At 41.8% G+C, this 26,714-nt stretch overlaps 2 protein-coding genes across 2 annotated transcripts; one reads left to right on the forward strand and one right to left on the reverse strand.

The window, feature by feature from the left end:
* Positions 1-694: 694 nt before the first annotated feature.
* LOC124856544 (red-sensitive opsin) lies at positions 695-2,827 on the forward strand. Its single transcript, XM_047347081.1, has 6 exons — positions 695-874; positions 1,231-1,527; positions 1,644-1,812; positions 1,934-2,099; positions 2,197-2,436; positions 2,533-2,827. Exons 1-6 carry the CDS (start codon positions 772-774, stop codon positions 2,629-2,631), a joined length of 1,074 nt encoding a protein of 357 aa, XP_047203037.1. The 5' UTR covers positions 695-771; the 3' UTR covers positions 2,632-2,827.
* A 12,108-nt stretch (positions 2,828-14,935) lies between these two features.
* LOC124856560 (red-sensitive opsin-like) lies at positions 14,936-16,871 on the reverse strand. Its single transcript, XM_047347096.1, has 6 exons — positions 16,716-16,871; positions 16,061-16,357; positions 15,776-15,944; positions 15,489-15,654; positions 15,152-15,391; positions 14,936-15,055 (listed from the first exon to the last, which is right to left on the reverse strand). Exons 1-6 carry the CDS (start codon positions 16,816-16,818, stop codon positions 14,957-14,959), a joined length of 1,074 nt encoding a protein of 357 aa, XP_047203052.1. The 5' UTR covers positions 16,819-16,871; the 3' UTR covers positions 14,936-14,956.
* Positions 16,872-26,714: the final 9,843 nt, after the last annotated feature.

Here is a 26,714-nt window from a genome sequence, read left to right on the forward strand (position 1 = left end):
GGTTTCCTGGAAATGACCCCATGGTGCAATAATGCAATTATGAGTCTGACGTATGTGGTAGGCTCAAAGGCTGGCAAAAAAATCCAATGATCTGGGGTGAATCTTTTTCCGGATGGATTAAAGGTGTCTTACTTGCTCCACATGTCAACAATTACAACTGTCACAGTTAATGTGCCACAGATCTCCTGCTGTCCTGTAAATCTGCTTTAAGACGTGTCTGTCCTCTCTGGCTGGCCAGAGCCTTTACACGTACCCAAAAACACAAAAGCATCATACACAGCATGGCATCACTTTATTTGCATCAATGTCCAGTTTAGTATATTGTGACTGCTGTATGAATCTTGCGTATGTTTCTTTACAGCAAAAATAATTTAAAAAGGGCATTTTGCTTTTAATATTATGCAGTTTACATTCTACATAGCTACAATTGTAAAAAGTACTTGCTACCAGGTTTTGGAGATATACAAAAAACATTAGCAAATGTATTGGTGAAAGATGTGAATGTTAATCCACATATTTAGTGAGAGTACGGAAATCCACTCAGAGTCTTAACCTCATTAGGTTTTCTAAGTGCTGTTCAGTGTTTTACCTTGTCTGGGAAGATCTTTGCCAAATGGCACACTGTGGCTGTAATATGATTGTAAAGCAATCCTCACAGAGGTCACTGAGGCATCAGTATAAAAGCTAGGGTCTGATGTGAAGTGCCCAACACCCAGGAGGTTACAAGTGAGAGGAAGGTAAGAGAGCTGAGAACCTTCTTCCCAGATCAGGATGGCAGAGGAATGGGGAAAACAGGCGTTTGCTGCCAGGCGGCACAATGAAGACACAACGAGGGGAGCCGCTTTCACATACACAAACAGCAACCACACGAAAGGTATGTGTTTTATTTTTAATCAAAATGTGTATCTATCAGAATCTTTTATTAAAAAATGTAAAAGAATAAAATCATTGAAATAGATTAGTGTGTGGGCTACTGAAATTTAAATTAGAAAATTAGGAAGTATTCTTGTGCTTTGACATGTTTAAGTGCACATTAGGTAAAATTGTAAGATCTTACAAAATTAGACTTTTATCTAAATTTGCCTAAAGTTAAACTCATTTGTTCACAGTTGCATTGAACATATTTATAATACCAGTCGTAATAACACGTCATTTACAAAAAGACAGTATTTCTGAATTACAACATAGTGTGGCTGCCTAAGATTCTTAGCTGTAAACATTTGCTTCCAGATCCTTTTGAGGGACCAAACTACCACATTGCTCCTAGATGGGTCTACAATCTGGCAACATTCTGGATGTTTATTGTGGTCGTTTTATCAGTCTTCACCAACGGCCTTGTCTTGGTGGCCACAGCAAAGTTCAAGAAACTCCGTCATCCTCTGAACTGGATCTTGGTCAACCTTGCCATTGCTGATCTTGGAGAGACGGTCTTTGCCAGCACCATCAGCGTGTGCAACCAGTTTTTTGGATACTTCATTCTGGGACACCCAATGTGCATCTTTGAGGGCTATGTTGTCTCAGTTTGTGGTAAGTAACCACAGTGCTTATGTATGAGTCAGACCTGTAAATTTACTTTAATTAGACCTAAAGAGGAATCTTGGTTGCACACTGTTAAACTGCATGTTAGCATCCTTTTTGCACAGGTATTGCTGCTCTTTGGTCCCTGACTATCATCTCTTGGGAGAGATGGATAGTTGTGTGCAAACCTTTTGGAAACGTCAAGTTTGATGCCAAATGGGCCACAGGTGGAATTGTGTTCTCCTGGGTCTGGTCTGCAGTGTGGTGTGCGCCTCCTATCTTTGGATGGAGCAGGTAACCTGTTGGTTCTTCTGCTTATGAAGTCTTTATATCTCAGTATAAATCTTCAATAATCTGTAGAGCAAGCTTTGGTTGTTTAATGTGAACCAAATGCTAAAACGTTGTCTTGTATCAGGTATTGGCCCCATGGATTGAAAACCTCTTGTGGACCTGATGTGTTCAGTGGAAGTGAGGACCCTGGAGTCCAGTCCTACATGATCGTCCTCATGATTACATGCTGCCTCATTCCTCTGGCTGTCATCATCTTGTGCTACCTGGCTGTATGGTTGGCCATTCGTGCTGTACGTTTTATCCCTCACAGCTTTTTGTAACCTTAGTTTTATTGTAGCATTTCTGAAAGTTTGCTCAAATCTGACCTTGTTGTTTTGTTGGCTACAGGTTGCGATGCAGCAGAAGGAATCCGAGTCAACCCAGAAGGCTGAGAAGGAAGTATCCAGGATGGTCGTTGTCATGATCGTGGCTTACTGTGTCTGCTGGGGACCTTACACCTTTTTTGCCTGCTTTGCCGCAGCTAACCCTGGATATTCCTTTCATCCTTTGGCGGCTGCCATGCCTGCCTACTTTGCCAAGAGCGCCACCATCTACAATCCAATTATCTATGTCTTCATGAACCGACAGGTGGGCACAAAGATCCAGTTTTCACATTTATTCACCTATTACAGCAAATATATTTTTGTTACATATTTAACCTTCATTCTGTTCTTTTATTTGCAGTTCCGCACATGCATCATGCAACTTTTTGGCAAACAGGTGGATGATGGTTCTGAAGTGTCCACATCAAAAACAGAGGTCTCCTCTGTGGCTCCTGCATAAACCTTCATGTTCTCCATTTTGGAAAAAAAACCTACTGTGACCTGTACAGACCCTATTTATTGTTTGCTTGTTTTCTTTTGATGAACATAGCTTTATGGCAATAACAAAAACGTAAAAAAATGAATGTATCATGTATAAATGTGTGGCTGATCTTTTTTGAAATGAACATCAAATATAAGGCATTCTATAAATTGTGCTCTGTGTGTTATTATTTGTAGTACTATGGTACATTTGTTACACTTGGAGAGACAATGCAAAACCTCTGTCCTTAAAAGTTTGACTAACCATAGAAAGAATAGTACTCTGCATGATAACAGCAGATCATAATTACATATTTACCAAGGGTGGGAGAAAACATTTTTAAATCTTTACCTGGATAAAAAGGAAAAGCTGATTTCTTAAATTGATCACAGCCTAATATGTCCTAATTTAGTAACCAAACCTTCTGGGTTTACATTTTATCAGTCATACAGAGGAAAAATATCTCTCTGCATCACCTCCCATCATGGCTCCCTTAGATCTGAGTCCTTTTAATTCTTCTCAGCTAATGTACTAGCCTGTAGAATATCCGTCATAAAGGTTAGTCTAACCTAGTTATTTAGAAAGTGTGGAGTGCGCCCCCTAAGAAGGGCGCAGTGTCTTGAAGTAGGGAGTGTGAAGACCCTCTTGATATTTATTTTGTGTTTTATTTTAACTTTTGTATTCCAGTCATCACCAGCGGAGCACGGCCAAGGGCTTGTGTAACGCCATAGAAGGAGCTCTAGTTAACAAGGCAGATACCGAAGCTCCAGCAGGTGCAGCCAATCACTGTTGGTATGGTTGGTATGTCTTGCCACGTTATATCACTGTTGGAAACCTTAAAGTGGTCCCTGACAGGACAAGTGTAGAGCTAAAGTGGGCAGAGCCAAGAGACACTGAGGGGCATGGCCAAGTGTGGGGATGAGCGCAGGGGTTTAAACGGGGTGTGGTAAGGAGGACAAGGGAAAGTGTCAGCTACCTTAATTTGACATGTTGAAACATGGAGAGTGAGCAGAGAGACGCTGGTAGTTTTGTCAGGAACAATCTGGAGAACTTTTCACCCCCTCGTCACTGGAGGTTAAGCGAGGCTTTGTGGAGCCCAGAGGGCCGAAGCCTTATCAGTTAGAGCTGCTGACTCAGCAATGCCCAAATTGGGTCCAGTTTCTTGAGTAAAGTGATGGTAGTAGCATCATTGCTAACATAGGCTAGCATTCAAAGCAGTATCAAACTTTCAGAAAGTTTACATATATATTAAAGATACAGATTTAAATTGAAATTATCTCGCAATGCTAGCAATTTTAATTCCTGACTTGCCAGAGTGGCATGTGTCTGAGTGAGGTGGTTTTATATGTGAATGTGGGGTTGTGATATAGAAATGTACCAAGCTGTACTGTTAGAACCAATGGCAAAATTCAACTGCAGTAATTGCTGTTCAACCCAAAGAGGGCAGCACCAATGGTGCGTTCAGACCGAATGCCATTTGAACGTCAAAAAGGCGTTCAACACCTCAAGTTGGACGCTTGTGCACTTTGAAGTCAGACGCTTGATATTGCTTGAAATTGCTCTAGATGTCCAAGATGCGCGTCAGACCAAAGTGTGGACATACGCGGGTTTGGAGGAGCTACTGTTGAAGCCATCTCTGCTTCCCCGGGTCCGTTGATTTGGGTACAGGTTTCAAAGAGTGAAATAAACACAAGTACAATCTACTTATGTTCACCTTCTGCGCAGAGTGAGAGATGGAGGCCCCATGCAGCTGCAGGCCCAACTCTGATCAACTCTCTGCTTCCAGCTCGTTTTATTCAGTCTCAAGGGTGTGTTCAACATATACATATATCATGTCACACATGTATAACATAACATTTCCTTATGTCCAAATATGGAGTATTTCTAGTTGTTTTCTTATAGCAAGCTTGTCTTGTCTTGTCTCGGCCTTCCTTGTCCTCCACTTGTTTACGACCTGGACTCTCTCTATCCTGTACTCCCTTGTCATTCAGCAATTTATGCCCTCGCCCTCTCTGTGATTCTCATTCCCTATGTTTTCACTCCCCTAAGACCCTTCTTTGCTTCACTCCCTAAGCTTGACCCCCCTATTTCCACACATTCCAGTTACACACATAGATGGTTTATATTACACACATAGATAGTTTATATTACACACATAGATAGTTTATATTCTTCAATCCACCTTTTGAACTCTCATAAAAGAGTTCACAATCTAAAATGTCCTTCTAAAAATAAGTAGAAATAAGTAAAAATAGTACTGTACCCCCTGTAAAAGAGAAAATCATCAAACACATGCATGCATCATATTATGCGTCCATGAATTCACACTCTGAGTCCTCATCAACATAAAGTTAAATCATAACCTGAAAAAGATACCGAAACATCAAAATGTAATATAAAATATAAAATGTTCGCCAAACGGTATCTTCTGGGGTGGGAGGGAAGCTCCACCACTCCCAGTGAGAGAGAAACTCAATCACTTCTGCCTTTTCTTCTGCTGTTCTTTTTCTGTCTTCAGCTCCCAAGTGTAGAATGACCTGGAGCCTTGCGTTCTCACACCTGGGGATTATTCTGCCCCTTCAGTGGTGTGAGAAATCTGATCTTCAGCTCTCAGGTGTAGACTGACCTAGGGCTAATTTCTCTCACCTGGGGATTTTTCTGCCCCTTCTTGGGTGAGAGAAGTGACATTGTCTTCTCCTGGGTTTTCGCTCAGATCCTCCTGAACCTGAGAAAGGGATCGTTGAGGTGGTTCTGCTCCTGCACACTGGCTCCAGTGATACCAAGAAGTACCTTTGCCCTTCAGCCTGACTGCATGGGTTGTCCTCTCTGTGACCTGGAATGGACCGGTCCACCTTGGCTCTGACCACTTTCTTTTGATGTCTTTCAGGAGGACCCACTCGGCTTCTGATGTAGTAATTCCAACCCTGGTCTCTGGTTCTGCTGGGATCTGTTTGGAGAAGGCTGTAACAAGACTGTGGAGAGATCTGTAATAATCACGATGAGACATAGATTGTTCACACTCAGTGAGAAACGGTAACCTTGTTTGTGGACCTGGGAATGGCCTCCCTGTTTGCAGCTCGTGTGGGGTCAAACCATGTTTCTAATTTACAGAACTCCATACAGACATTAGAGCTAATGGTAAGGGGGTAACCCAATTCATTTTGGACTGTGCACAGATCTTAGCCAATTTTGGTTTTAAGGGTTCGATTCATTCTTTCAACCTTCCCCTGTGACTGTGGATGATACATAGTGCTTCAGTCCCAGAAATATTTCCACTTCCTGGAGTTCCTCATTTTTAAAATGTGTTCTGTTGTCAGACCTTATTTTAGCTGGGAAACCGTGTCTAGGGATATAATGATTTATCAAACACTTCACCACAGATTTGCTGTCTTCCTTTTTTGTAGGCCATGCCTCCAGCCATCCAGTAAATGCATCCACACACACCAACAGATATCTGAACCCATTTACTCTCTCAGTCATGTCTGTATAATCAATGATAACCTCTTTTCCTGCTATTGGGTCTACTGGGAACTTTCCAGGTGCTGGCTTCAAGGTTGGTCTGGCATTGAACTGCCTGCACATCTCACATGAATTAATTCAATGCACTGCCATTGGTTTCAAAAAAGGATGCCACCAGTGTTCAAGATTTTTCAACATTTGCATTGTTCCCACATGTCCTACTCCGTGTGCTTCTTCTAGAGCTACTTTGGTAAGACCTGGTGGCAAGATGGGACGTCCATCTGGGCTTCTCCAGAGACCATTCTGATCTTGTGAGGCCCCTCGTGCCTTCTAAACTGATTTTTCCTCAGGAGAGGCCCCCTTTGGTAGTTTCATTACTTCTTCCAGGGTGGGTTCTGGTGTCCACCCTGCTCCTGAACACACCATTATGTGCCTGGGCTGATATCCTGCACACTGTTTAGATGTCCGGTCAGCAGCCTGATTACCTTGTGCTACTCTGGTGTTACTGCTGTCATGTCCTCTGCATTTAATGACGGCTGCTTCTTGAGGGAGCAACAAAGCTTCAGCCAACTTTCTCATTTCCTGTTCATGTTTAATGGGTTTCTGTCCTGCAGTTTTAAATCCTGTCCTCAGCCACTGTTTAAGTTCTACATGTACTGCTCCAGCAGCGTATGCGGAATCTGTGTAAATGTTAACCTTCTGTCCTGCTCCTAGTTCCAGAGCAGCTATTACTGCCAAAACTTCTGCTCTCTGCGCTGATTGTGCATCTGTCAGTTCTTCTGCCTGTACTGTGACAAAATCTGTCCCTGTGTCTTCCACAACCGCGTATGCTGCCTTAAGTCATTCTGTGTCATGTGTGAAGCAGCACCCGTCTGTGTACAGGTTTCGGGCGTCTGTTAGGGATGTACTTTGTAGATCTGGTCTAATTTTTTTCATTAAACTCCACTTTTTCTGCGCAGACATGTGGTGTACCGTTAGTTATTCTATCTGCCATGTTCATCCCTTCATGTGTGTATGTGATGTTTGGGGCCTCCAGCACCTTACTCAGCCTCTGTTGTCTCAGTGGTGAGAGTGTGAAAGCCTGAGAGTTCACAAAGGCCACCACGCCATGTGATGTTAATATGTTAAGAGGGTGTCCCATCACTACATGAGTTGTTTTTTTAATTAATTTTGCCAACCCTGCTGCATGTTGTGTATATTGTGGGTGGCGTTTTTCCATGTTATCCATCATTACTGAAATGTACATCAGCACTCTCCTCTCTCCCCCTTTTTTCTGAAACAAAACTCCATTCACTGCCAGTTTTGTTACAGAAACATCCAAATAAAATGGTGTGGTGTAGTCTGGGAGCGTAAGTTCTGCAGAAAAAGCATTAGCTAGATCAATACATGTGTACCACTGAGGTGAAAGTTCAAGGTTGGAGAGAACAACATAGGGATTTGGGACAGGAACAGTAGGAGTCACCAGAACTGAATTTATTGCTCTTAAATCATGTGCCATGCGGTATTGTCCAGTACCTTATTTCTCTACAGGAAGGATGGGTGTGTTCCATGCTGAGGCTGAGGTGTCTAACACACCTGCTGCCTTCAGGCCTTCAATGGTGTCTCTGACGCCTTCCTGAGCTTATTTTTTGGGCGGATACTGTGGAACCCAAATAAGCGAGGGAGATGCAACCTGAAAAGAAACTTAAGTTGGTGACTGAGGTGTCCTGCCTGTCCCCAGCTGCCAGAGAGCGCTTTACCACTCCTCCCAATTCCTTAGCTTGATGCTCAGGATGCAAAGAAAGAGAAACATGAGGAACAGCTTCATCTGACATTAAATACCATTCTGCTTGGTCAGGTGTTAAATCAACTGTTGCAGCCACACCCTCAGGAGCCACATAAATATTTTTGAATGAAATAAACCATGTCCTACCTTCTACTGTTTCATTAAACAAATCCTGGTACCATTCAGTGTGACAACGGTCGTAGAACAGAGTGACATGGGGCGGGTCAGGCGGAGAGGTGTAGGGGCAGAGACTTTGAATCCAGGGTTTCCACAGCTGATACACAGAGAAGATGCTGCTTGGAGAAGAAGGTGCGGTCAGCAGTCCCCAGTAGATGTCAGCATATTCCTCTGCAACTGGCTGTAAAAAATATTGTATATACTGAACTGAAGCATTTGTCCACATGCCAAAAAGGAATCATCTGGAAAGGTTACCGTTAACCCATCAGTACCACACAGCACTGATGCTCCCAGCTTCACTAATACGTCTCTGCCCAGCAAATTAACAGGTGTGCTGGGTGAACACACAAAAGGGTGAGTTACTCTCTGAGTCCCAATCTGAACAGGAAGTGGTACAGTCACAGGCAGAATTTATGCAGTCTCTGAGAAGCCCATCACAGAAACAGTCTTGGTAGAGAGCAGTGGTTTAGGAGGTTGCTGTGTTATGGTGGAATAAGTAGCTCCAGTGTCCACTAAAAGATTCAGACAATTCTCTTCCACCTTTGCAGGCAACATGGGGTCTGCTGTGCCCACGCTGCCTTGGTCCTCCTCAGGGGCGTCAGTATGGGCTGTAAGACGGGTGTCCACCCATCTGTGGATACTGGCCCTGCTGGGGTAGTAGAGGTGCCATACCTGCATTAGGAAGGACCGTTCCTCCCTGCTGTTACCCCCAGGTGGGGCCGGTGCGTGCCCAATGTCCAGACTGACCGCAGTTGTAGCACACATCTCCCAGTGCCCTGCTGACTCCACCCCTTCCTCTGGGTGCTCCACACCATCCACTATGACCAGCTGACCACCAACATGCCTTCCGCCTCCACGACCGGGGCCACGATACCTGTAATTATAAAAATAGATAGGGTGGAGGAGGGGGTAACCCCCCTCCTTGCCACTGATCAGTCACAGACGTAGGGTGTGTGCTGATGGAGATGCAGCCGGAGGAACAGGTTGAGCTGCAGCTAACATTACATTTTCAGTTTTATCCCTTTTTCTCTTATTTAATTTGTCTTTGGCCTCTTTAAGCAGCATTTTAAGGAGCTGATTCTGTAAATGCTCTTTCTCCTCTTTTCTTTTTCTCTGCCTCCTGAGCTGTATGTAAATGGTGAATTAAATGTTTTTCCCACTTTGTGAAGTCTGCTCCTTGCAAATCAGGATTATTTTTCATCTTTTGACACATGTCAACAGGAACTCCTTTTAATATGGCTTTTTAAACAGCTGTCCCATTCCTGTCCCGTCACCCTTAGGATTAACTCTTGTGTGTCTCATCCTCGTGTCCACTGCAGCACTAATGTGCTCTTTAGGATGCTGATTAGGGTCCCAATCGAATTGAGGGTCTGCAACAGAGGCGGATACTGATTTCTTATGGCTTTCCCTAGGGCTGTCATTACACGTGTCAGGGGTGTGTCATCAGGATCCTTACTGCAATCAGCATTCTGTTCTATCTCCCTAGCCACCGAGGGACACACACATTGTCCCAAAATTGCTCTAAAGTCACCCAAGGCCAGTGTCATGCCTTTAGTCAATGTATCTAATTCCTGTAACCAGACACATCCGCATCCTGCAATAGGTGGCAACTTATCCAATAATGCCTGTACATCTCCCAATAAAAAAGGGACATAATTTGTCATTCCAACTGATGAAGTCAACAACGGACATTGAAATCTGGATGGACCGCTCTCGCTACGAGTAGTCATGGTGTGTGTTCTTCCAGAATCTTTAAACTGTTTTTCTGTCATCTGTTGAGAAGCTTTCTCATATAAATCATGCACTTTTGATTCAAATAGTGTAACCCCTCTCAAAAGTCTAAGTGTTTCTTGTGCTTCTGTTTCTCTTAGGCCCTACTTCAGCTCTTTTGCTTCAACTTTACACTTTATACCACCAAGTCGCCCTTTCTCATCAGCTTTAATCAACCAACTTTCTTTATCCTTCAGATACCTCTTATATTTTCGGTTCAACCATCTACCTAATGGTTCCCTGTCATGCCTTCCTACTCCTCCTTCGACAATCAATCTCTCCTGCCATGTTGAACAACTTGTCTTTTTTTTTTTTTTCTTCACTCTATGGCAATACAGTTTGTAATATAATCACCACTTCTACAGTCACTCACACTCAAGTGCAGCCATTCGCTGCCACTCATTTGTATTCTCTCCTCACTCATATGCATAGTAAATCCAGTTAAACAAATATGAAAACACAACAGGATATATAGCTTGCGTGCGCGGAGGGCTTTAACCCTTCCACTCAGCGGGACTTTTTCAGAATCAGAATCAGAATCAGAATCAGCTTTATTGCCAAGTTCGTGCATACAAATTTGACTCCGGTACACTTTGCTCTTTTGTTCTGTTTTTGCATTACAGAATATACAAATTTACAATTTACAATGTACAATATACAATGTACAATGCAATATTCTGCATTACAGAATATACAAATGTACAATTTACAATGAACAATGTACAATATACACATATCTAATAAAAAAGGTGCATTTGCAACATCTGTATGCTGTTGTTTTGTACTCTATTGAATGTTCATCAGAGAAACAGCCTGGGGGGAAGAAACTGTCTCTGTGGCGGCTGGTTTTAGTGATCTCTCCTGGTCCAACCGCTGTGATGCCAAACCCGGTTTGACACTTAGGAATCAACCCTCCGTTGACTCCCTGGAATTCCGTTTACTTAATCTTATTATTACAGTTTCACCATTTAAGTATCTCAACTGTCTTCCCTCACCTGCCAATTCAGGGACCATTTAAGTATCTTCGGTGAATAGTATGTTACAGCCTCAACATTCAAGTATCTCGGCTAAAATTTATCTTGTGTCAATCAACAAATAATTTTACGCAATATATCATTTCTTTACCGTAATATATAATTTCAACCAACAAATATTTTACCCAAAACTGATCAAGACTGTAAATTTAAGAGAAAACAGATATCTATTCCACAACACCACCTACACTATTAACAGGCAAAAGGAGAATAAATATAGATCTCCTTAGGTTTTGTTTTGGGTCGACCCTGTGGTGTTGTAGAACGACGTCCGCCTCGTAGTCAATTAATTATCCTTTAGTTAGTGCCAAATCTCTCTCCTTTTTTGCATTTTTTTTTCAAACAAAACCACTTGCCAACAATCTCTCTATGTGTCTTGCTCTTTCCATCTTATGACAATTACCATGCTTTTTTCTGAAAGATATATTTAATACGTTATCTCAGTCACTCACTCATTCAGTTCTGACCAACCTCCAAGACACCAGAACACATTCAACCCCCAAAAGCCTGTTTTTAGTGGCCAGTGTGTGTGTGCGTGTCTCACAGCTCATGGACTTAAACTATAAATCTTGTCTACGTTTTGCCAGAGTGTATGTGTGTCCAGCCCATGCACTTTTCTAACCCTAACATGTCTGTTGTTGGTTATTTATCCAACTAACAGCTCCTTCTTTTACTCCTAACAAGTCTGTTGTCGGTTTATTTATACCCAACTAATAGCTCATTCTTTTACTTTTATTTCTGTCTGATCTTGTTGGTTTTACCCAACTCACAGCTCATTTATTTTTATATCTTACGTGTTATCTCCACCGCTTATATTGTTCCTTCTGTGTTTGTGCAGACGTCTGTAATCTGAGTTTTCACAGAGAAATATTTTGTTACTCATCAAAAGCAGCAATCAGCAGTCTATCTTTCTGTTGCCACATTAAGGTTTCCAGATAGAGAGCTGCATTCAGTCACCTGCTTATGAGAGCCTGCTGTGCACAGCTGCTCTCCTGTCACACACAAATTTTCACTCACTCCGGCTAATAATGTCTGTAACACAGATTATTTCCTCTGCGCACAGCTCATGAGTTTTTTACCAAAAAGCCTGGTCTTGCTGAATTCTATGTCAGCTCACAGTTCATTACTTTATCACTTCACAGGACTTACTCTCAGACTATGTGTTTGTGCTTTTATTACGTCTGTAATCCGGTTTTACTGAGGCAGAACACACGTAAAACACGGCATTCACACCCAAGTGTTTTGCCTGATCTTAGTGTATTTACTTTTCTGTAGAATTTGGGGTTTCTCACTTCCCCGGGCCTCAAACCCAGCTAACAGTCGTCCCCCGTCGAGGACGTACTGTGAACCGCCACGTTCTAGAAACTACTATATTTTCCACACAATACCACCACTAAGTCTTGTAATTCTCTTAAAACAACATCTTATTCAGTGTATTTACTTTTCTATAGAATTTGGGGTTTCTCACTCTCCCCGGGCCTCAAACCCAGCTAACAGTAGACCTCCGTCGAGGACGTATTCTGAACCGCCACGTTTGAGAAATACTATATTTTCCACACAACACCACCACTAAGTCTTGTAATTCTCTTAAAACAACATCTTATTCGCCAGTTTAAAACAACCTCCTATTCACCAGTTTAAATCCTAGTCAACATTTATGACACTCTTTTTCTTAAGTTTTGGCAGACTCAGACTTACTTAGACATCAGACACAATATTAATTTAGCCTATCGAAAATCCAAAAGCAGATTTTGATTAAACAGGTTCTGCTTACCTGTTTTGTAGTTTTGCGGCTTGCCAGAGTCTTATGTCTGTTGGTCCTCGTCAGTGGTCCGAATTTCTTTCGCCTGTTGTTCCAAATCCCGGACGAGCCTCTAATTGTTGAAGCCATCTCTGCTTCCCCGGGTCCGTTGATTTGGGTACAGGTTTCAAAGAGTGAAATAAACACAAGTACAATCTACTTATGTTCACCTTCTGCGCAGAGTGAGAGATGGAGGCCCCATGCAGCTGCAGGCCCAACTCTGATCAACTCTCTGCTTCCAGCTCGTTTTATTCAGTCTCAAGGGTGTGTTCAACATATACACATATCATGTCACACATGTATAACATAACATTTCCTTATGTCCAAATATGGAGTATTTCTAGTTGTTTTCTTATAGCAAGCTCGTCTTGTCTTGGCCTTCCTTGTCTTCCACTTGTTTACGACCTTGGACTCTCTCTATCCTGTGCTCCCTTGTCATTCACCAATTTATGCCCTTGCCCTCTCTGTGCTTCTCACTCCCTATGTTTTCACTCCCCTAAGACCCTTCTATGCTTCACTCCCTAAGCTTGACCCCCCTATTTCCACACATTCCAGTTACACACATAGATGGTTTATATTACACACATAGATAGTTTATATTACACACATAGATAGTTTATATTCTTCACTACCCTTGGTTTTTTTCCTTTGCTGGCCTCTTGTGTATAAGGGCTGATGCAACTGAGAAAGTGGCTTAGCTTTATTTGCTGAACAAAGTAAGACAAGGTCATGGTTTGGCGCTTATGCGCCGTGTCTTGATTCTCCAAATAATTCAGAGGTGTTCAGAGTTTGGTGAATTTCACCATTTGCTCCAGAAGCTACGCTCAGATAAGGATCGCTTCCAGTGCTATTTACATCTGATAGCTTGAAGTTTTAGAGTAATACAATAAAACAATGAGTTTGTCCTTTATTGTCTTTGTGGCAGTTTGTGGGATTTCTCAGGTTCTTCCTGATCCTTCCTGATCCTTCCATCCTATAATAAAACACATCACATCACAAGACATAAGATGCGCTAGACGTGTAAACTGCGCCGCAGGACCTCTCGATAACCCTACATTCGCTTCCACCATAGACTTTGCATAAAAACCAGATGGCCCTGACGCTCAAATCGGGTTTGGTCTGAACGCACCTTGCATTTCTGTTTAGTTACACTCATGTCTTGATTTCAGTCTCTCCCATAGTAATCAGCGTCATCCAGTCCACCTGCTTATGTCTATCAGTCTCGCTCTTTTTACTTGTGCTATGCTCCATATATACTCTGCTGTTCTATTTACTCCTTGGGGATACATACTGTTTGCCTTGGCAGACCTGTTCATGACTGTTTGAATGCCAAGCCTGCCCCTTTTAAATGCCTGCATTTGCTTCCACCTTCCTGTTTTGAGCTTTCTTTCTTATATCAAATCATTTTCTACTCATTACGCCAGAGGGAAGGAGACTAATTAACACATTAAACACAGAGGGAGGTGAACCCAAACACAAAGAGAATAACATAAGAGAATAGCCTAGATGCACTAACAGAACATCAGCTAAATACAAAGGAATGAGCTAAAATGATGGGACCTAAACAACAATAATGAACACATGATCTGGAAGGCATAAAATAGCAAATGAAAACCCCAAAATGATTTGAAAACAGACAAAACAAAACAAGAAAATACACAAACACTTGTGGATGATGACAGACTTGAGTCTCAGATCAGGGGTCCAAGTCAGATCTAAGTCAAGTCTGAGGTTATTTATTTTTGCAACTTAAGTGCTAAAGACTATAGTCTCAACCTCGAGTCACAATCTCTGCCATCTGCATGCCTGTCTGTTTGAAGCCTTTTATTGAATTGTTTGGAAAAGTTTTGTTTCCAGAAGGTTAGGTTAATATTTTATGACAAATTACGCTATGATCCAATTAAAGGATGAACATTTCTTTTTTACGCAGGTAAAGGCTCTGAATTTATTTTTCCAGCTTTGGTAAATATGTATGATCTGCTGTTATCCTGCAGAGTACTGTTTTTCTTTGTATGTTTGGTCAAACTTTTAAGGACAAATTGTTTGCTTTGCCTCTTCAAACATCATAGAAGTACAATAGTACTAAAGAAAATAACACACAGAAAAATGTATAGAATGCCTTATATTTTATATTCATTTTAAAAAAGATCAGCCACACATTTATACATGATACATTCATTTTTTTACATTTTTGTTATTGCCATAAAGCTATGTTCATCAAAAGAAAACAAGCAAACAATAAATAGGGTCTGTACAGGTCACAGTAGTTTTTTTTTCCAAAATGGAGAACATGAAGGTTTATGCAGGAGCCACAGAGGAGACCTCTGTTTTTGATGTGGACACTTCAGAACCATCATCCACCTGTTTGCCAAAAAGTTGCATGATGCATGTGCGGAACTGCAAATAAAAGAACAGAATGAAGGTTAAATATGTAACAAAAATATATTTGCTGTAATAGGTGAATAAATGTGAAAACTGGATCTTTGTGCCCACCTGTCGGTTCATGAAGACATAGATAATTGGATTGTAGATGGTGGCGCTCTTGGCAAAGTATGCAGGCATGGCAGCCGCCAAAGGATGAAAGGAATATCCAGGGTTAGCTGCGGCAAAGCAGGCAAAAAAGGTGTAAGGTCCCCAGCAGACACAGTAAGCCACGATCATGACAACGACCATCCTGGATACTTCCTTCTCAGCCTTCTGGGTTGACTCGGATTCCTTCTGCTGCATCGCAACCTGGAGCCAACAAAACAACAAGGTCAGATTTGAGCAAACTTTCAGAAATGCTACAATAAAACTAAGGTTACAGAAAGCTGTGAGGGATAAAACGTACAGCACGAATGGCCAACCATACAGCCAGGTAGCACAAGATGATGACAGCCAGAGGAATGAGGCAGCATGTAATCATGAGGACGATCATGTAGGACTGGACTCCAGGGTCCTCACTTCCACTGAACACATCAGGTCCACAAGAAGTTTTCAATCCATGGGGCCAATACCTGATACAAGACAACGTTTTAGCATTTGGTTCACATTAAACAACCAAAGCTTGCTTTACAGATTATTGAAGATTTATACTGAGATATAAAGACTTCATAAGCAGAAGAACCAACAGGTTACCTGCTCCATCCAAAGATAGGAGGCGCACACCACACTGCAGACCAGACCCAGGAGAACACAATTCCACCTGTGGCCCATTTGGCATCAAACTTGACGTTTCCAAAAGGTTTGCACACAACTATCCATCTCTCCCAAGAGATGATAGTCAGGGACCAAAGAGCAGCAATACCTGTGCAAAAAGGATGCTAACATGCAGTTTAACAGTGTGCAACCAAGATTCCTCTTTAGGTCTAATTAAAGTTAATTTACAGGTCTGACTCATACATAAGCACTGTGGTTACTTACCACAAACTGAGACAACATAGCCCTCAAAGATGCACATTGGGTGTCCCAGAATGAAGTATCCAAAAAACTGGTTGCACACGCTGATGGTGCTGGCAAAGACCGTCTCTCCAAGATCAGCAATGGCAAGGTTGACCAAGATCCAGTTCAGGGGATGACGGAGTTTCTTGAACTTTGCTGTGGCCACCAAGACAAGGCCGTTGGTGAAGACTGATAAAACAACCACAATAAACATCCAGAATGTTGCCAGATTGTAGACCCATCTAGGAGCGATGTGGTAGTTTGGTCCCTCAAAAGGATCTGGAAGCAAATGTTCACAGCTAAGAATCTTAGGCAGCCACACTATGTTGTAATTCAGAAATACTGTCTTTTTGTAAATGACGTGTTATTACGACTGGTATTACAAATATTTTCAAGGCAACTGCAGACTAATCTGTTTGTGTCTAAATAAAAATGAAACAAAACTCTAATTTTCCAGAACTTCCCTATAGTTTTTTTTGTGCATGTAAGCATTTGTATAAATGACAGATTATAAACTACAGTACATCTCACTCTGCTTATATTTCAAATTATAAAACTGTATAAACTCATCCACAATTAAATGAATATCAAATTACAGCAGGTCTAAACATAAAAGGGTTCAAAATGAAAAGCATACCTTTCGTATAATTGCTGTTGGTGTATGTGAAGGCAGAGCCTCTTGTTGTATCTTCATTGTGCCGCCTGGCAGCGAACGCCTGTTTTCCCCATTCCTCTGCCATCCTGATTTGGGAAGAAGGTTCTCAGCTGTCACACCTTCCTCTCACTTGCTACCTTATGGGATTGCCGGGTTTTTCACCTCAGACATCACCTTTTATACCCACGCTTATCTGATCTCTGATGGGATTACTTTAAAATCATATTACACCCGCGGTGTGCCACTTGGCAGAAATGCTCAAGGGTAAAGCAATACGCCTAGTATCAACTGTAATTAAAGCTTTCTTCTAATGAGGTTAAGACATATGGTGGATTTCATCACTCTCACTTCATGTGACAAATACATTTCAGGTCTCTAACTCACACATTCAGATCCTTCATGAGCCCTCATTAATTTTGTTTCTGTTTCTTTCAAATTACAGCTGTTAAATAATGAGAACATAATAATAAACACTCTTGAAAAGGTTTACTCAACAATTGGGTAAATTAAAGATAAAAACCTTTTATCTTATAAATAAGATTAAAGATGGAATATGAAAGGGTGTCAAAAACATATTTTCAGATAGTGTGTGATGCTGTAGGCTTGGGCTGGCGGGAGAGGCAACACAGGTCTTGAACCAGATTTAGAGGACGAGAGGAGAGCCACACTCTAATAGGACTCTTAATGACATGGGAAGCAAGTAAGACATCTTTAATCCCTCCGGAAAGAAGATTTGCCCAGAGTGTAGGATGTAATGAAGGGGTGCCGGACGCATCCAGATTTATGAGGGTGTGAACATTTTTAGGTCCAACTCTCTCATGGAAAACTAAGGAGGTTAAAGGCTTGGCCCGGTTTTTCATCTTGGGTCAGTGATTAGATACTTGTAACACAATAATTTAATGGTAAACACAGATAAATTCCTCCAACATCACATAGTTCACTTTTTTTTTGTTTCATTATGTGACTCAAGTGTTTTATTAAGCCAGCAAAAGTAACACAGTTACTTTATAAGTGGTTCTTATTATTGTCAATAACAAGTATCATAGGAGCATATTTTGGCCAAATATAACACCTCCAACTGATTATGGAGGTTAAAGCAACTGCTGCTTTATGACTTTTTACAACACAATTTTCTTTAATGCAAACAAGACTACAGACTGTGTTTCAATTATCTTTTATTGAGAAAATCCCATGATAAGTTAAATTACCAAAACCCGTTGCTGTTTTTAAACAGGAAAACAAATATTCCCTGGTTCTTTAATGCCTGCTTGAAGTCAAATATCTTTTTTAACTTCTGTCATAAATGTTTTTTGCATGTGTTTAGATTACATTGTATGTGGGTCAGGATGAAATTACCAGCATTCTAGGTCAAAAGACTGAAAATGAAAAAAATCAAAGAACCCATATTTTAATTGTTTTCATTGGCTGAAATACTTTTGTTGGCCAGTACTTTTACTAACCAGATCAGAAAGGAAATATAGGAAAGCTTAGCACATAATAAAATAATTATTAGCTTCCTGTTTCCTGCTGGTAGTTATGTCTGTTGTTTTGTATAGGTCCTAAAACATGACTGATTTAAAGACTGCAGCCAAAACACTGTTAAGACTACAGTTAGATCAAAGAAACCAAAAATTACTCACTATGACCTATTTCCTTAGCTCTTTTCATGGACTATATTTGGAATGCTCTTTAATAAGAAATACAGTAGATAACACAATTATTACTTGATAATAATGAAATTATTATTATTATCCTCAACTCGCAAAATAAAACAAATATATTTTAAAAGTATTCCCCAAGTCCTGCTAAAATGAGCAAATAATTTTTAACACTAATTTAGCTTGCTTTAACTTTTTAATGGTTCAAGTTTGTAAAATCAAGTTAAAACTGAGAATTTTGTCCCAGTTTGCACATAGTACATGAAAGTCAGTGAGTGCTTGAGCAGCCAGTTGAGAGAGAATTGTGCCAAAAACGAAATAAATTAATAATACAATCAAATAAACCCCTGCTAAAGAAGATCAATTGCTTAAAAAATGCAATCAAAGGGATTTTATTATATTTAGGGAAATCAGAGTAAAGAGGGCACAACAGAAATGCAGGCCAGAATTTTCAGATTTTTATTTGTAAAACAAAAATTGGAAAAACTTGCTTTTTTTCACTTCACATTTATGCAAACCTTTGTTTTTTTCTTTTACTTAAAATCCTAAATAAATTATTATCCTCATAGGTTTGTAGTTGTAAAGGGTCATGAATTATTTCGCAGGGCCATTTAGTGATATTCATATTGGTATAGCGAGTTAAGAGGACAGACTGATTTTCTATCTTAAAAAAAAAAATATATAGCCTGCAGAGAATATAATTGCCTTTTTTGGTAATAAATAAATAAATAAACATTCGTATTTGTGTTCCGGGATCCATCCTCTTTCTCATGTAAGGCCCTTGTTCCACATTAAAGCCCTAATGGTTCTGTGACACAGTTTCCTGTGAATGAAACAGACCTGGGAAAAGCAACCAATATGTCAGATTAAACCATTACACCAGCTTTGGTTAATCTATTAGGTCTAAAGTCAACTGTCCGTTTGGAGGGTTTACGGATTACGGAGCTGACGTGCCAGAGTTAACTGGACTAATTAATATAATGGAACAACCTGAGGCGTACTTTAAATCTGATTTGGTGTTCCAACGTGAGAAATGATTTAGTGAATTATCAGGAAACTCGGTGTACCACAACAGGCTGGAGCCTCCCACTGCTGTAGCTGTATCAATAAACAAGAAACAGTCATAGGTTTGCATACTCCTGTCAGATTTAGGTTTGAACAAACTTTTACCTCAATAGGGGTGATATACTGTAGTTTGGCAAATATCCAATACACAAGTTAATATCTATTGCATATTTTTAACAGTTATCCAGGCAAGTCCAGAGGAGTGAGGGAGGGTTAGGTAGGTGGGGGCTGAATGGGCTTGAGCAGCTGCCACTTTTGCTTCTTGCCCACAAGTGCCCTATTGGTCAAATTGTAAATAATTTCTTAATATTCATGTTACCTCTAACCCTAAGCCTTTCTCTAAGACCTAATAAAAACATACATTAATAATGTTATTTATTTTGTTATTTCTTAAGAGAAATTACATGACAACACCTCTCAGTCACCTTGTTACCTTTGACCTTTTTCCCTTGTGATGGGCGCAATAACTGCCCCTCACGCATTGAGATGGAGAAGCAAACTGAGGAGCCCGGAATATGTCGCTTCTAGTTTATGTGTGTGTGTGTGTGTATGTGTGTGTGTGTGTGTATATACACATACAGATACATGCACACGTAAGTATACACATGCTCATGCATATAGATCAGAAGTGTGCATAACTAAATAGGAAGATAGACAAATAGAAATAAATAAATAATAACTGAATAATAAATACATCAATTGGTGTCAGTTCATTTTCATATGCAGGGTGTAGATCTGGTGTCCGTGAAGTTCAACCACGATTTCCAACATTTCTCAAAATCATTTTGTTTTAGTCTTATTTTACATGTAAGTTTCTCCATCTGAAAAATATCTTGGATCACTTTTATCCAGCCTTCTATTGTGGGTACGTTATCAATCCTCCATTTCTTGGTAATTGTCTTTTCACTAGCAACTAACATAATTGTGAATATATACCTTTTGCTGATTCCTTTCACACCATCTGGTAGTTTTCCCAAAAACATAGTTCAAATTTCAAGGAAACCTTGGTCCCAGTGACCTCCTCAACACTCTGCCTGATTCTGCTCCAGTACGGAGACAGTTCCAAAAGACATGATGGTGAACAGCTTTTTTCAACCCACCTGCCCTCCAGCATTTGAGTTATCTGTCTTTGAGCCAATCTGGACAGGTGTTTTAAAAGAATCACACTACACACTTTCATGATAATTCCTTCTATATCAATGAGTAGGTTCATATGAAACAGTCAGAATATTTACCCAGTCGTCAATGTGGATATTAATTTTACCTTCCTTCTCCCATTTTTCTTTGATACACAACATATTGTCACCTTCCATGTTTTGCAGTCCCTTATATAAATGTCTTATTAATTTGTAATTGGGATTTAAATTATATGATTTTAGAAAGGCATTTAAAATATCAAAACGAGGCCTGTTCGGGTTTTCCCCTTTTATTTAATTTAAATAGTGTCTGATCTGTACAAAGCGGAAAAAGTCTATATTGAATTGTCTGATATCTTGAAAATTCTTTAATGCGCCTTTATGCAAAAGGTCACTAAATCCTTCTGGATCTACGTCTGAAAGGTAATGTCCGTTTTGTTTGAAATAAAATCCTGGTCATATGCTATTCATCAACAAACAGGATTCCTTTTTTTTTAGCTAATTTTGAAGTATTAAGTGCTGTTCCTGAACATAAATTAAGTTCTCCAAGATGTTTTATCAGATCTATATTTCAGATTGCTACTTGTAAAGGGGTACTGGACAACGCGCTTTCAAATTCTTTCAATTTTTCTCTATAAATTGGATTGCACATTTCAACTACTGAATTTGTTAGTCGTACTCGTACTCGTACTCGTCGTCTTCCGCTTTATCTGGGACCGGGTTGCGGGGGCAGCAGACTCAGCAGAGACGCCCAGACATCCCTCTCCCCAGACACCTCTTCCAGCTCCTCCGGGGGCAGCCCAAGGCGTTCTCAGGCCAGCCGAGAGACATAGTCCCTCCAGCGTGGGACGTGCCTGGAACACCTCCCGAGGAAGGCGTCCAGGAGGCATCCGGTATAGATGCCCAAGCCACCTCAACTGGCTCCTCTCGATGTGGAGGAGCAGCGGCTCTACTCCGAGCCCCTCCGGGATTGCCGAGCTCCTCACCCTACCTCTAAGGGAGTGCCCGGCCACCCTACGGAGGAAGCTCATTTCAGCCGCTTGTATCCGGGATCTCGTTCTTTCGGTCATGACCCAAAGTTCATGGCCATAAGTGAGGGTAGGAACGTAGACCGACTGGTAAATCGAGAGCTTCGCTTTTCAGCTCAGCTCTCTCTTCACCACAACGGACCGCCACAGCGCCCCCATTACTGTGGCAGCCGCACCGATCCATCTGTCGATCTCCCGCTCCATTCTTCCCTCACTCGTGAACAAGACTCCGACATACTTAAACTCCTCCACTTGAGGCAGGAACTCCCCTCCAACCTGAAGAGGACAAGCCACCCTTTTCCGGTCGAGAACCATGGCCTCGGACTTGGAGGAGCTGACCTTCATCCCAGCCACTTCAAACTCGGCTGCGAACCGCCCCAGTGCATGCTGTAGGTCTTGGCTAGATGGGGCCAGCAGGACCATGTCATCTGCAAAAAGAAGAGACGAAATCCTCTGGTCCCCAAACTAGACCCCCTCCGGCCCTTGGCTGCGCCTAGAAATCCTGTCCATAAAAGTTATGAACAGGACCGGTGACAAAGGGCAGCCCTGCCGGAGTCCAACATGCACCGGGAACAGGTCCGACTTAGTGCCGGCAATGCGAACCAAACTCCTGCTCCGCTTGTACAGAGATTGGATGGCTCCTAGTAAGGAGCCATCGATTCCATACTCCTGGAGCACCGCCCACAGGGCATCACGAGGGACACAGTCGAATGCTTTCTCCAGGTTCACAAAACACATGCGGACCGGTTGGGCAAACTCCCATGAACCCTCGAGTACCGTGTAGAGAGTATAGAGCTGGTCCAGTGTTCCACGGCCGGGACGAAAACCACACTGCTCCTCCTGAAGCCGATGTTCGACTATCGGCCGGACTCTCCTCTCCAATACCCTGGCGTAGGCCTTACCAGGGAGGCTGAGGAGTGTGATCCCCCTGTAGTTGGATCACACCCTCCGGTCACCCTTCTTATGAAGGGGGACCACCACCCCAGTCTGCCAATCCAAAGGCACTGTCCCCGTCCGCCACGCAATGTTGAAGAGGCGTGTCAACCATGACAGCCCCACAACATCCAAAGACTTGAGGTACTCAGGGCGGATCTCATCCAACCCCGAAGCCTTGCCACCGCGGAGCTTTTTAACCACCTCGGTGACTTCAGCCTGGGTGATGAAAGAGTCCAACCCCGAGTCCCCAGCCTCTGTTTCCATCAGGGAATGCGTGATGGCAGGATTGAGGAGATCCTCGAAGTACTTCTTCCACCGGCCGATAATGTCCCCAGTCGAGGTCAGCAGCTCCCCACCCCCACTGTAAACAGTGTTGGCGAAGCACTGCTTCCCCCTCCTGAGGCGCCGGACGGTTTGCCAGAATCGCTTCGGGGCCAAACGGTAGTCCTTCTCCATGGCCTCACCGAACTCCTCCCTGCACTATAATTATTTTTCATGTTAGGGAGTGTAAGGCCTCCATTTTTTTGCTTAGCTGTAAAGTTTTAAATCTGATCCTTGGTTGCTTTCCTCACCATATAAATCTTGATATCAATTTGTCAATTTGCTGAAACATTGTGCTGGTGGGTTCTGCTGGTATTGTCTGAAATAGATGTAATGATTTTGGCAACACTCTAACTACTACTACTTTATTCTTGTTGCTAGACCATATGAATGGGTCATATGAAAAAGATCCAAAATGTGATTCAATTCAGTTTATTTATATAGCACCAATTCACAACACATGTCGTCTCAAGGCACTTCACAAAAGTCATGTACATACATTCCAATTAATCCTAATCATTGAACAGTGCAGTCAGATTCAGTTATTTATTCAAATTGGATAAAAAGTTTCTCTGTCTAAGGAAACCCAGCAGATTGCATCCAGTCAGTGACTTGCAGCATTCCCTCCTCCCGGATGAGCATGTAGAGACAGTGGACAGAAACCTAGATTTTTTTTTTTTGTGTGTGTCTGAGTTTTGTTTATTTTTATTAGATTTTCCCGATTTCCTCGTTTTAGATTATTTTTTAATCTATTCAATTTTGGCCGTGGGCGATACACTGACTTAATAGGGTAATTCAATTCAATTCAATTCAATTCAAAAATACATTATTAATCCCAAAGGGAAATTAAATGTTGTTGTAATAATAATAGTAATAAATTTTATTTAATAGGCACCTTTGTGGCACTCAAGGTCACCTTACAATGAATACAAATCAATATCAAAAACAAGAACAAATAAAAATATAAACACAGCGATCAGGCAGTTAAAATGTAACAGTGCGAAATAATCAAGTGCAGAAGGCAGTCCTAAACAAGTGAGTCTTTAGTGAAGATTTGAATTGAGAAAGTGAATTTATGTTCCTTAAATCGGTCGGTAGAGAGTTCCAGAGCCGAGGAGCAGAGCGGCTGAAAACTCTACCTCCCATGGTGGTGAGACGGGCATTGGGAACAATCAGGTGAATAGACGAGGACGATCTTGTAGCTCATTATGAAGGTTTCTTCAAAGAGCCGTTGTAGATGCTGATTGCTGTGGGCAGGAAGGATCTCCTGTAGCGCTCCGTCTTACAGCAGATCTGAAGAAGCCTCTGACTGAAGACACTCTGTTGTTGTAGGACAGTCTCATGAAGAGGATGCTCAGGGTTCTCCATAATGTTCTTTATTTTATGAAGAATCCGTCTTTCCACAATGATCTCCAGAGGTTCCAGAGGAGTCCCCAGAACAGAGCCAGCCTTCTTTATCAGTTTGTTGACCTTTTTTAGTCCCTGGCTCTGATGCTGCTTCCCCAGCAGATGATGGCAGAAGAGATCACACTCTCCACAACAGACTTATAGAAGATATGCAGCATCTTGCTGCAAACACCAAAGGACTTAAGCTTCCTCAAGAAGTACAATCTGCTTTGTCCCTTCTTGTAGATGGCTTCACAGTTGCATCTCCACTCTAGTCTGTTGTCCAGGTGAACACCGAGGTATTCATACTCCTCCACCACCTCCACTTCTTCTCCCATGATGGAAATAGTTTTTGACTTATTCCTGTTTCTCTTAAAATCTACAATCATCTCCTTTGTTTTAGTCACATTCAAAATGAGATGATTGTTTCCACACCATGCCACAAAGCGGTCTACCACCTTCCTGTACTCAGCTTCTTGTCCATCTCTGATCCTCCCCACGACTGCAGAATCATCCGAGTATTTCTGCAGATGACAGGAGTCTGTCTTGTACTGGAAGTCTGAGGTGTACAGAATGAAAATGAATGGTGAGAGTACAGTCCCCTGTGGTGCTCCTGTGTTGCTGACTACCTGGTTAGACACACAACCCTTCAGTCTCACAAACTGTGGTCTGTTTGTCAGGTAGTCTTTGATCCAGGAGATTGTTGAGGCCTCCACCTGAGTCTTCTGGAGTTTCTGACAAAGCAAATCAGGTTGGATTGTATTAAATGTTCTGGAGAAATCAAAGAACATGATCCTCACAGTGCTGCTGGCTTTGTCCAGATGACAGTGGGTTTGTTGAAGCAGGTGTATGATGGCATCTTCAACTCCAACTCCACAGTGATAAGCAAACTGAAGGGGGTCCTGATGCTTTACTGTTTGCTTACTCAGGTGGGCCAACAGGAGTCTCTCTAGGACCTTCATGATGTGGGATGTCAGGGCAACAGGTCTATAGTCATTGAGGACTGATGGGTGAGTTTTCTTTGGTACTGGAACAAGACAGGAGGTCTTCCACAACACCGGAACCTTCTTCTGGGCCAGGCTAAGGTTGAAGAGGTGCGGCAGAATCCCACAGAGCTGCTCTACACAGGCCTTCAGGACTCTGGGGCTGACATGATCTGGACCTGCAGCCTTATTCCGATTCAGTCTCTCCAGTTGCATCTTCACTTGACTTCTTGAGACGCACAGGTGGAAGGGGGAAGCAAAGGAAGCATCAGCATCTTCTGATATGGTTGAATGCAAACATGTAGAAGCAGAAGGGTCTAGGGCTGAGGTGGAAGATAAAAAACTTTGAGGTGTTACTGGACACTGTGGGTCCTGTGGGTCAAAGGAAGGTGGAATGTCTGTTTGGCTGTGAGCAGGAGAGGAGGATGGGAAGCTTGCTTCTGAACTGAACCTATTTTAGAATGTGTTCAGTTCATTGGCTCTGTCCAGACCTCCATCGGTCCGATCATCCCTCTGCCTGAAGGATGAATCTGAAACTTGTTTCCCAACGATCTCACATTGCCCATCATAATCGATGAAAGAGATGGTTTGAACTTCCTCCTTCTCTCTCTTCTCTTAGCTCCTGCTCTGCATCCACGGCATCTCCTTTTCAACTCATCAGGGATTTGGGGTTGTAGTTGAAGTATCATTTGAGCTTTTGAGATATTAATCAGCTGCTCCCGGTTGTAAGAAACAACCCCGCTGCCATGGCAATGCATCATAACAAATGTCCAAAAATAGAAAGTATTAGGAAAAAACCTCCAAGCTGCACAGCATCTGACACCGGAGAGGACAGTTGTCCAAAAAAAATCAACTGTATCCACCACAAGAGGAATAGTTCCCAAAAAAGAATAAATCAGAATCAAAAGTAACAGAGCTGCTCCAACCTGCTGCCACCTTGAGCAGTGCAATTCTAGATGGTGGGTGGGTAGCAGTACAGAAGCTGCAGAGAGGAGTGTTAAACTACGACCCTGCTTCCTGGTCTGAACCCTGGGTTGTCAGAGGTTTGGAGAACTAATAAATTTGGCCAGATTCCTAGAAAGAAGAGCTGCTCCATCCAAAGTGGGATGGATGCCCACTTTGTATGTAATAGTAAAAAAACAAAAAACAAAAAACACCAAATAAAGTGAAGCCCAAAATTATTCATAGCTCTGAAACAAGACCAGTATCTTTTAAACTATAACAATGTACAAGGAGTAAAGAATATCAGTTTCTATTTGCATTGTATAAAAATAACATGTAGCGAAATATTATTTATAGTCTTCTCAAAAATCAATGGAAAAACCCTCACTAATGTTAAAGCACTGAAACTCATTTTATAAGTGCTGACCAGTTTTTTTGAAAGTTTCTACTGTTATTTTGACATTTTTCTCTGGTGAAGAGCACAGCGTCATTTAGGCTGGAAGTCCTCACTGCCATCACCATAATT

This window comes from Girardinichthys multiradiatus, chromosome 20, assembly GCF_021462225.1.
Source record: "Girardinichthys multiradiatus isolate DD_20200921_A chromosome 20, DD_fGirMul_XY1, whole genome shotgun sequence".
Lineage (NCBI taxonomy): Eukaryota > Metazoa > Chordata > Actinopteri > Cyprinodontiformes > Goodeidae > Girardinichthys > Girardinichthys multiradiatus.